The sequence below is a fragment of the Carassius carassius genome, chromosome 24 (genome assembly GCF_963082965.1).
Source record: "Carassius carassius chromosome 24, fCarCar2.1, whole genome shotgun sequence".
NCBI lineage: Eukaryota > Metazoa > Chordata > Actinopteri > Cypriniformes > Cyprinidae > Carassius > Carassius carassius.
The window spans coordinates 13890197-13902668 of NC_081778.1; the positions used below are offsets into that span (position 1 = coordinate 13890197).

At 38.5% G+C, this 12472-nt stretch overlaps 1 protein-coding gene across 1 annotated transcript; it reads left to right on the top strand.

Annotated features, from left to right (window-relative positions):
• The first annotated feature begins 918 nt into the window (after window positions 1–918).
• Window positions 919–11386, top strand: LOC132102861 (hyaluronan synthase 2-like). Its single transcript, XM_059507554.1, has 5 exons — window positions 919–1027; window positions 1112–1414; window positions 5539–6165; window positions 9873–9974; window positions 10066–11386. The coding sequence occupies exons 3-5, from the start codon at window positions 5539–5541 to the stop codon at window positions 10993–10995; spliced, it is 1659 nt and encodes a 552-aa protein (XP_059363537.1). The 5' UTR covers window positions 919–1027; window positions 1112–1414; the 3' UTR covers window positions 10996–11386.
• Window positions 11387–12472: the final 1086 nt, after the last annotated feature.

Here is a 12472-nt window from a genome sequence, read left to right on the forward strand (position 1 = left end):
TCAAATAAACAGTGGCCCAAATTAACACATAAGAAACTGCCTTTTCACATGGATGGACCGTTACCAAGGCCAGCCAGCCTGCGTGCTGTCCCTGCTGGGCAGAAAATCTCTTTTGAGCCTAGTAGGGAATTGGTTGAAACAAGCAAAGTGGACATAAACAAATGATGAACAAAAATCGCTGATGCTCTTGTGCCGAATGAATAATTGCTCAATCAATATTGATCTATTTGTGAAAGAAAAGAAAGAAAGAAAGAAAGAAAGAAAGAAAGAAAGAAAGAAAGAAAGAAAGAAAGAAAGAAACAGCAACATTTTAAAGGAATAGCTCTATGTAGGCTTACATCAAATATTGCTGCATTGCTTTTGGCCCACACTGGAATCTGCATTACTGATCAGCAGACCTATTGCAAATCTACATTCACTGCTGTGAACAGATTTAGAATTGTGTGGCGCACTCTTGTGGTTAATATGTGTGTTGAGCTTCCTGCTCTCAAAATCACAAGCGCAACTGAGAATCAATGACCATCAAAAAGTTCTCAGGCGTGTTTGATTAACGGTGTTCTTCTAAAACCTGTCAAAATAGCCATTTAGGTTGACGCATTTAGGTTAATAATACCCAGAATTTTCTGAAACACTTTTTTTCGTATGCACTTGGTAAATACATTAGCCTAATTTAGGTTTTTCAAAGTTATTCCTAGTAATTATTATAAATAAATAAACATAATAATAATTTAAAAAAAGAGAGAGAGAGCTCGGAATCGGACAAAAAGTCTCTTTGGCTAATTGCCTGATTAACTCATACCCACCCCCATTTCGGAAGTTTGAATGGGCAGCACTTTTTTTTTTCTTTTTTTTTTCTTAGAGGTTCACTCCTCCTCGCCCCCGAACCAACCCCCTTATTAAAACAAGTCCAAAACCCTGCTCGGTTAAAATAGTCTTACAAATGTATGGCTTAGAGGAAGCATAGCCTAAAGTTAAAGCGTCTGGAAGAAATTAGACGCAGAAAAAGGACAGTTCACTACTTCTACCTGTACGCTTGGAAAAACTTGAATGAATTACGTTTTTAGTGACCAACAATGACTACTGTTGGATAACTTTTTTCTTCTTTTTACAGCTGACAACTTCAGAATGAACTGCCAAGATGCTCCAACAGACCTCATCACTGCAGACTGATGCAAACTATACTATATAATGTACTGGAGGAGGCGAGACACTTGAATGTTCATTCGTTGTATGAAAAACGTGGATACTTCACATTTTTAAAAAGCAACGAGTTTTTAGATGCTCCATGCCGGCGTCTTCTGTATTTTACACAAAAACTTATATGGGAAAGTTTTTCCAGTGTCTGGAGCGTGCGAGCCTCTTCGGACAGCATCCCTGTTAAACTAACGGGACATCTCCAAGCAGCTGCTCCAAGGTATGATCATGATTATTGAATGGATAAATCTTTCGAATGATACACACTGTTCTGTTAGATTAATAGTTTCTTAGCATACATTTCATGTTGCAAAGGAATTATTTAAAAATAATCATAAGGGGGGTAAATTTGAATGAATGGAGTAGCCAGCCATGTGATTGCAATACCTACAAGTATTTAGCCTATTAAAAAGCCTATTTAATTTAACTATATTTTTGAGTAACAAGACTCAGCAGTACAGCTGATAAAGAACAGCATATATTTTATCTGGCATGTAAATCTTGAATCGTTGTTGGTAAACCTTTGCGTATCAGCTGTTCTGTCAGATTTCATTTTGTACATTTTTACAAATTTACCCAATTACAGTCAGGCTACTAATCAACATCAACTTGATATATTTTAAACATTTATTGTGTTTGAGATTCTACCAGGGCTACAGGCGTATTAAACACCATTCGGACCCTCTGGCCAATAGCAGAGCAGAACAGATATTGCGCGCAATCCAGCAGCAGACATAAAACTGAGGGATGACGCAATGTAATAACGATGCGTAATGACGCTTTTCAGTAGGCTCCCTCGGGTGTCTTCATGGTAATACGTCACACAAATGAATAATACAAACTAAACAAACCTTTTCTACACTTCTAATTTGTATGTAAGCATAATTTCAGGACATATTTTTAATTGTATTTTGGCGTCCCCACTTCTGAATTTTATTTTATTTAATTTATTTTTTCAAAAAGTAATATAGTCTAGCATAACGTTATATATATATATATATATATATATATATATATATATATATATATATATATATATATATATATATATAATTTTTCGACCTACCATCCAGAACTAATTCAAGCTAAAGCAGCTTTTGTTCACCAGAGTCTTTTGTATTGTGATTTGTAATCTAATTATGTGCAAAGTGTTTAAAAAGGCTACTTAAACATACATATACTTGTATGTTACATGTTGCTGCAAGGTCAGAAGGCTACAACCTTAGCCATGTGCCTGAGATAAGACCCAGCTGTTCTCTATAGTCTACTAATAGGCAGCAGAAGTTGTGTCAAGTCCAGGGGACTTTTAGTGACCAAAGTTCATTCAATGACCTAATCACAGTTAGCCCTCGAGGCACTTATAACAACTTGTGGAAATGACACATTATTTTTTCTGGCAGTCTTAACCATTAGAAAAACAGTGTTTTATTTTAGGACTGAAGGTGAGACATAGTGAGATATGAGAGACCTGGAAGGTTGAAAGGTGGAAACATGTCTGGAGGCAGGATTTTGCACTAAGCCAGGTGGCAGCAGCCTGAACAGCAGTGAACATGGCGGCCACAGTGTCTGGCAAGGCCACACCACAGAGCTGAGGCAGATTGATGGATATGTCTTAGTGCTTGTGGTTGGATAGTTCCTCTGGGAGGCGGCTGTGGCAGTTCTCCACCACATCAGAACCAACCACTCCGGAGAACCAGAAACTTCCTCCAATGCATGGGAATTCACTTGGGTATCTCAGAAGTGCAGGATATGCTACATGGCAGTGTCTCTAGTTTTGTGTCAATGCCAAAATTCCCACCAACACAATTTCATTGAAACAACTTTAGTTTATTCTATCATCTTTGCTAGGACGTTTGCACCAATCCTTTAATGCTATTTTTTTATTATTATTAGAAGTGTTTGTTTATATATATATATATATATATATATATATATATAGATATAGATATAGATATAGATATATAGATATAGATATATATAGATATGAACATAGGTTGGATTTTAAATGCAGTACTTTTTTTGATAATTTTGGAAGACAACTCTCACAAGATCCACTGTTGCTAAATAAAAATTATTTCCTACTTTTCAATCCAATTTCTCCAAAAGGATTAACACCGAAAGGTGTTAAGCTCTGAGCTGTGGATTTTCTGCTGCATAACAACTGTCATTGATGGTCTTTAAAATGAAGTTTAGTCTAAAGGAAGCTCCTCCAAGTCTGAGGATAAAGATGAACAAATCCTCCGTCTCCATTAAGTTACACAATCTACCTCCCCTACATTCAGTCATAGTGTAAAATCCTTTCGCTCTCTTTGTATATATATACATGCAAACCCATTTTCTGGTGGTGTTCAGGGGGCATTACAGGCCTGGGTCCCTTTTGGCTTGTGCGAATATACTTTTCTTGCACTGCAATATTTCATCCACCTTCAAAGCTGGAGTTTCCCCCACTGAGGATGATTCAACTCTCAGTGATCCTAGACACTATTTTATCTCCTCCCTGCTCTGTTGGATCACAGCCAGATGAAATACACTAGCTTGTCATGCTGACAAAAACATAATATATTTATCTATTATTCAAGAACAGTGATCCTCAAATCTGGCTCGCGAGATCCACATTCCTGCAGAGTTTAGCTCCAACCCTAATCAAACACACCTGAGTTTGTTAAATTAGCCAGATTTGAGGATCACTGTTCGAAAACAAAAACAACATAAGATAATGAGAACTATATTATTATCATTCACACAACGGGATGATAACTGGTGGACGGGATGTTTATTATTAGTGCATGCTGGAGTTTTGTCATATTAAATGCTCAAGCTCACTAAAGTTGAATTCTGCTTGACTGTTGATGTTTTTATTGTTTATGGGCTGGAAAATCGTTCTGAAAGTGATTCCAACAATATTGTTACTCTGTGTTGTAATCCTTATTGTTGCGGTTTGGTCTTTCCTGTTCACATCGAGTAACATTATAGTTGTCGTCCTTGGTGTGAATGGCCCAAATTACCATATTTCATTCAGTCAGATAAAATCTACTGGTGGCAAATGTTTCACATAGGACCAATTCATCTATGGGATTATCTAAAGAGGCGCATCCCCCTATTCACAACAAGACGAGTCAATCTGCACATGTAAACCCTGCACATTTATCCTTAGAGACACAAAGCCTGTACCAATTTGTGTAAACATGAGAAATTAAATCACTGACAAAGACAGCAATGCTTCTGATATCATGACCATGATTAGTGTTGAAGTGTCCTTTTAGGTGTGGGCTACTTTTTGTCTTGTCAGCAGCCTTAGCACTTTCAAATGAGCCATTAGAGTTCATCTAGAGTTTAAACAAGACATGAAAGCAGGTTTGGGGATAGCCCGCGAGTAGTACAAGCATTTGAGACATAGGCTTGCACGTGTCTATGTGGATAAGGTGGGGTTTGGAGGGTCCACAAGGCCTCGTAAACATGCATGATGACGTTAAAGGGTGTGACATGTGCCAGTTAGACTCACAGAGTGCTGTAGTCCATCAGATCAACCTCACTCTCAGGTCAGAACTGCTTTATAATCTAAACCTAGAGGGACAATATCAAAGAAAAAAATCAGATTTGAGTCGTGGGAGTCAATAAAACAAGACGGCATCATTAAAACAATGGCCGTCTTCAGCAGTAATAAGACAGAGGGTCTTTAGTAGAGCCCTCTGAAATCTAAATTTCACTGTTCATGCGTTCCCACGGCGATATAAACAGATGATGTCAGAGGGTGGTGCTGCATAGTCACGTCTGCCAAGCAGATGGGGAACAGCATTAGTTAGGAAACTTGGAACAAATGGTTATGAAGACTGCTCAGATATTCAGAAGAGGAGGAAAGATGTAGGAATATGATGCTGTCTGAAATATACTGACGGTTATGCGACAAACACATATGCATGCATTCTTTGCATCCATATGGGCAAACATCTGTAATCGTCACCACAAAGCTGTCCACACATCCGCTTTCATTTCATTTATGAGTGCTGTCCATGAAGTTGTTCTGAAAGGGATGGTTCTGCCAAAAATGAAAATTCTGTCTTAATTTACCCAACCTTATGTCATTCCAAACCTGTATGACGTCAGTTCTTCTGGGAAACACAATAGAAGATATTTTGAATAAGTCTATACAATAGCCAGCTGGGTCCAAAACAACATTGGGCTTTCTGTCTTTCATGGACAAAAAATAAAATAAAATAAAATAAAATAAAATAAATAAACAGTTCTTCAGATTCGTCTAAATATCTTCTTTTACGTTCCACATAAGAACCTCTTTGGTCCAATAGTGGCAAATCATAATATTCAATATCGTATTTTTATTTTCAGATGAGATGTGATAAAGTGATCACCTACTTGAGGATTGTTTGGACGACAATGTTCGGCATTTCACTGCTTGTGGGAATCTCTACTGCTTATATCATGGGGTATAAGCTTATAACGACTGCAGGCAACTACTTGTCCTTTGGTCTTTATGGGGCAATTCTAGTCATTCACCTCATCATCCAGAGCTTTTTTGCTCTACTGGAACACAGGAACATGAAACGTTCCCTGGAAACACCGATCAAACTCAACAAGTCACTGGCCCTTTGCATTGCAGCCTATCAGGAAGACCCCAACTACCTGAGAAAATGTTTAATATCAGTGAAGAGGCTCACCTACCCTGGGATAAAGGTCATTATGGTTATCGACGGGAACAATGATGATGACTGCTACATGATGGAGATCTTTCGGGAGATTATGGGCCGGGACAAGGCAGCCACATACATTTGGAAAAGCAACTATCACCAGAAAGGACCAGAGGAAACTGAAGATTCATACGCCGAGAGCTTGCAGCACGTTTCTCGACTAGTTCTCAACAATAAGTGTGTGTGCATCATGCAGAAGTGGGGTGGGAAGAGGGAGGTCATGTACACCCCTTTCAAAGCCCTGGGAAGAAGTGTCGACTACATACAGGTGAGTCTATCTCTCTCGGGCAGCTTTAGCTTTGCCTAGATACAGTATGTACATGGGGGCAACACAGGCAAATTGTACAAAGAAGCTTTTGTGACTCCATGAGTGGATGCTAGGCTGAAGCATGTAGTACACTTAGAGAGAGGAAAGTACATTCCTGGATAACACTGATGCTGTTCATTGAGTTGCATCAGTTGAAATTAATTTGCATATCCTTAGGCTATTTCTGGAACTGCCAGAACAGAACAGTGGTATTTTCCATGCCATCTTGGAGCACATACTATTAGCCAGTGTTGGGAAGGTTACTTTGGAAATGTAATAGGTTACAGATTACAAGTTACCCTGTTTAAAATGTAATAGTAGTGTAACTTTTTCAATTACTTTATTAAAGTAATGTAACTAATTACTTTTGAGTACTTTTTGATTACTTTTCTAAATTTGTGAAAATTAAATAATAATAAATAAAATCATATACATCAACTCAAATACAGTTATCTAATAAGCATGTGACGTATTCTGTGTAATAAACTCCTGAAACATTGGTGTTTTTTTAAACTGCTGTTTCTTTGTATATGATGATAGTTTTCTCAAAATAAGTAAAATGCATGAAGTGACACAGAGCAGTTCTAGAAATTATGTTTATGTGCTTGTGTACTCCTATATTGAGACAGCAGAGGTTGAAAACACTGCGAGCTTCAGTAGCCCTATGTGTAGTAAATGAAACCATATCTTTGCCATTAATTTACAGGAGGGGCGGACTGGGAAAAAAAATTCAGACTGGAAAATTCAAACTCATACAAACAAATTCATGGACAAAACTATTTTTTGTATGGATAAAAAAGGTTTAAATCTTTCATTTGGGGACATGCAAAATAATTAAAAGTTCTCTCCTGAACTGCACCTTCACTTCTCTTTATTTTGCCCTGTTATCCATCTCTCTCATGACTTTAATACTCAAGATTGAACAAAACTATACTGTACAATACAATACTCTACAATACTACAATATCTTTATAGAAAAATCCTAATACTGTACATGAGTCATGTTTTTCCCTTACAAAATTGACCATGCTTTTATTAGCCTATATAAAAGTACAATAACCTTGTTTTGTTTTGCAAATGGATTTTTATTTATTTTTAAATAAATAAATTTGTAAAATAATTTTTGGTTACCACAGTTAAACAATAGTAACCATTTTCTCTGGATTATTAGTAAAATAACAAAACTTTAATTTTCGTAAGGGTTGTGTTGTTGTCTGTCGTAGCTTCCACAAAAAATCTGATTATTTTTCAACTAAATTACTACTGTAACATTACAACAGATAATAATGATGTCTTTTATATCGTATTTTGAGTGATGACTCATGAGCAACGTGCTGCTGCTTGATTAAATAAATAAATAAAAACACAAAGACAAAAAAAGCATCTTTACAGATGAAACTGACCTGAAACCCTGAACAGTAGTTCAGCTTTTCGGCTCCGCTGTGCGCTTCCACAGTGCACTCTATTCTCTCGCATTGATTACTCTGAGTCTGATCCAAACCGTTTGGCGGAGGCGCGGAGAGCGCGCGAGTCACGAGATTTAATTATCAAATGGCGGATTCGCAAATGATCGCTTTATTACATACGGCACGAATCGGCAGGCAATTATCCAATAATGATATTAAAATAGCGGGCCAAATCGGCTGCCAGGCCACTGGGAATTGTCCCGGTTCTCCCGGTGTCCAGTCTGCGCCTGATTTCCACAGACACACAGAACGTGCAGGAGTCATATGTTGCATTTTCGTGGCTTAATATTCACAGACACTAGTCGATTTCATGTTTTGATTCAAGTGTACTGACCTACTTTTGATTTAGTCATCCAAAATGAGGCATATTCCGTCCGCGTTAGGCATTTTGTTTTTATGACTGGATTCTACGACTGTGTTTCCGCATCCCGGAAATTATTAGGGCGTAGCCTATGTCTCAGAAAAGTCAGTGGGAAAGAAATCAGTTAAATCTGTATGTGTATGTGTGTAAATATTCAAATGTAATCCCCTTTGTAATCGTTAAAAATTTCATAAGTAACTGTAATTTAATTACTCGTTTTTTCTTAGTAACTGTAACTAATTACAGTTACATTAATTTTGTAATTAAATTACGTAACGCCGTTACATGTAACTAGTTACTCCCCAACACTGCTATTAGCTCATGACATTGAGTGGTTATTTAGCACAAGAGAACATGTCACATAAATACATGTACATACTTTAGTCACATAAATACATAAAGTGAAATGATGCCAAGTATGGTGTCCCACACTATGAATGTGTACTCCGAATTTAACCCATCCAAGCGTACACACACAGCAGTGGGCAGCCATTTTTTACTGTGGTGCCTGGGGAGCAGTTGGGGGTTTGGTGCCTTGCTTAAGGGTGGTATTGAGGGTGGAAGAGAGCATTGTACATTCACTTCACTCATCAATAATCCCTGGTGGCACCGGGACTCAAACCCGCAACCTCTTCTAACTATTAAACCCCCGAGGATCTTTTCTGTAATTCCCACCCCTGAATATTTACAAGCTTCAAACAAAGGAGGCTAATTGTTTTGGAGAATTTCATAATGGCACACAGTTGAGAACAGCTGTGTTCTTGTGTTTTCACATCACAAAACAGACCCTCTGTTGCTTTGGTGGAATGCTACATGGGAATATTTACATTTGTTCAAACTTTTTGCAACAATATGTCTTTCTAAAGATTTATTATTTAAGATCAAATGTCATCTTATGTAATCCAAACAACTGTGTAATCGATGTTGATGTAAGAAAGATTCAAGCTCTCCAAACTCAAAACCAAGAAGAAAATCTGAACATTTTTGGTTTCCATGCCACTACTTTTAGTTGTTTTTCTGTGCAAATATGAACTACATATTTGGCCATTTGGCACATAAACATCACATAAAAAAAAAAAACAAATTTGTATGAACAGCCTCTGAGAAAGGTAAACCTAAAGCTGTACGTCATTACCAGTAATTTTGTGAAGGAATATGATGTTATTTTATCCACATGCCACTTGGTTCCATTAAGATCCCTGACTTTTGCTCTGAGTGTGGAGCCCTAATTGTGTTTAACTTATCAGTGATCTTGCTACCTGGCTTGTGGTTAGTCTTACTATGGGGTGTAGCTATAAAAGCAAACTGGCATACATGACATTCCATGGAAAAAGCGAGATAACCTTTGGGCGATGCTTGCTTAACGTTTCAATGTTAGAACACTTAAACCAAATCTCTACTGGTATTTGAACAGTGTGTTCTCATGTTTTATTAGCCAACATGTTTGGCTCTATAACTGAACGTGTAAACCAGAACTTAATAATTAAGATGACTTCTGGGAGAGACTTGTATACTTGTCTCAACATATTTAGCAGCACATTTGATTTATTGTGACCAATCACACAAATGCATTCTGGCTTATTTATATGTGACTTTGGAAAAGAATAATATTTGCAGCTAATATAAATCTCTTTGAAGGAACACACATCATATTAATGATGATATTAGGCATCTTTTAACTTGTTGAACAATGTGGTGCATCAGTACATGTGGAGCAAAAACTTAATTTCTCATAGGAACATTTTGTTCAAACATATGTAAAATGCATAACTGAAGGCATTTTCATATTTTGTATTCAGTGAGTATCTTTTATTGATGTACCTATATTATGCTGGAAACAGGTATGTGATTCAGACACCATGTTAGACCCGGCCTCCTCAGTGGAGATGGTGAAGGTTCTGGAAGAAGATCCCATGGTTGGAGGAGTAGGCGGAGATGTACAGGTATGTGTTCTCTAGCAATGTTAACAACATACTGCATACAGATTCGCTTTGATTTCCCCACTGATTTCTGTTTGTTATTCTGTCCCTCTAGATTTTGAACAAATATGAATCATGGGTCTCCTTCCTCAGCAGTGTGAGATATTGGATGGCGTTCAACATAGAAAGAGCTTGCCAGTCATATTTTGGGTGCGTTCAATGTATCAGCGGGCCCTTGGGGATGTACAGGAACTCCCTGCTTCATGAGTTCCTGGAGGACTGGTACAATCAGACATTCATGGGAAGCCACTGCAGTTTTGGTGATGACCGCCATCTGACCAACCGAGTCCTGAGCCTGGGATATGCCACGAAATACACAGCCCGCTCCAAGTGTTTGACCGAGACGCCTATTACCTACCTACGCTGGCTCAACCAGCAGACCCGCTGGAGTAAATCATATTTCAGAGAGTGGCTTTACAACTCCATGTGGTTTCACAAGCACCACTTGTGGATGACCTATGAAGCTGTCATAACTGGCTTCTTCCCCTTTTTTCTCATCGCCACTGCAATCCAGCTGTTCTACCAGGGCAGGGTCTGGAACATCCTACTGTTCCTGCTGATCGTCCAGGTAGTGGCGCTCATCAAGTCTTCGTTCGCCAGTTGCCTCCGTGGAAACATCGTCATGGTCTTCATGTCCTTCTACTCAGTGTTATACATGTCAAGTCTCCTACCTGCAAAGATGTTCGCAATAGCCACCATAAACAAATCCGGTTGGGGAACGTCTGGAAGAAAGACCGTTGTGGTAAACTTTATTGGACTTATTCCGATCTCAGTTTGGTTCACCATTCTTTTTGTTGGTATTATTTATACAATAATCCAAGAGACCCGAAAGCCTTTTCCAGAGTCTGAAAAAGTTGTTTTGATAATCGGCGCAATTGTGTATGCCAGCTACTGGGTCGTGTTTTTGACTTTGTACGCTGTTCTCATTATGAAGTGTGGCAAGAGGAAGAAAGGACAACAGTATGACATGGTTCTTGACGTATAGTGTTTCCCAGTTCCCCTTATCCTTTCTTTTCTACGTTTACATTAAAAACAATCTTAGACTGCTATCTGAAGGCAGACTGTCTGCAGGTGACAAGAAATAATCCTGTTAGGAGGCATCATTGCTGCTGTGACTGTTACTAAGGATTTTCCTTTGAAGTGATAAAGGAAAAACATTGTAATATGTGAGCTTTGACACTCTTGATGTTTTAGTATTCCATCTCCAAATGACAACTTCTTTGCACTTTCACGTTCACTCTCATTATGCATAATGCTTGATATAGAACTTTAAGGGTCAAAATACCTCAGTGGTTATGTTTGCATTGTGTGAGTGTTTGGGGTCAATGAGACTCATTTTTTTAGTAATTTATTATTTTTAATTTAGCTTGTTTTTAGATATACAACCCGAATTCCGGAAAAGTTGGGACGTTTTTTAAATTTTAATAAAATGAAAACTAAAAGACTTTCAAATCACATGAGCCAATATTTTATTCACAATAGAACATAGATAACATAGCAAATGTTTAAACTGAGAAAGTTTACAATTTTATGCACAAAATGAGCTCATTTCAATTTTGATTTCTGCTACAGGTCTCAAAATAGTTGGGACGGGGCATGTTTACCATGGTGTAGCATCTCCTTTTCTTTTCAAAACAGTTTGAAGACGTCTGGGCATTGAGGCTATGAGTTGCTGGAGTTTTGCTGTTGGAATTTGGTCCCATTCTTGCCTTATATAGATTTCCAGCTGCTGAAGAGTTCGTGGTCGTCTTTGACGTATTTTTTGTTTAATGATGCCCCAAATGTTCTCTATAGGTGAAAGATCTGGACTGCAGGCAGGCCAGGTTAGCACCCGGACTCTTCTACGACGAAGCCATGCTGTTGTTATAGCTGCAGTATGTGGTTTTGCATTGTCCTGCTGAAATAAACAAGGCCTTCCCTGAAATAGACGTTGTTTGGAGGGAAGCATATGTTGCTCTAAAACCTTTATATACCTTTCAGCATTCACAGAGCCTTCCAAAACATGCAAGCTGCCCATACCGTATGCACTTATGCACCCCCATACCATCAGAGATGCTGGCTTTTGAACTGAACGCTGATAACATGCTGGAAGGTCTCTCTCCTCTTTAGCCCGGAGGACACGGCGTCCGTGATTTCCAACAAGAATGTCAAATTTGGACTCGTCTGACCATAAAACACTATTCCACTTTGAAATAGTCCATTTTAAATGAGCCTTGGCCCACAGGACACGACGGCGCTTCTGGACCATGTTCACATATGGCTTCCTTTTTGCATGATAGAGCTTTAGTTGGCATCTGCTGATGGCACGGCGGATTGTGTTTACCGACAGTGGTTTCTGAAAGTATTCCTGGGCCCATTTAGTAATGTCATTGACACAATCATGCCGATGAGTGATGCAGTGTCGTCTGAGAGCCCGAAGACCACGGGCATCCAATAAAGGTCTCCGGCCTTGTCCCTTACGC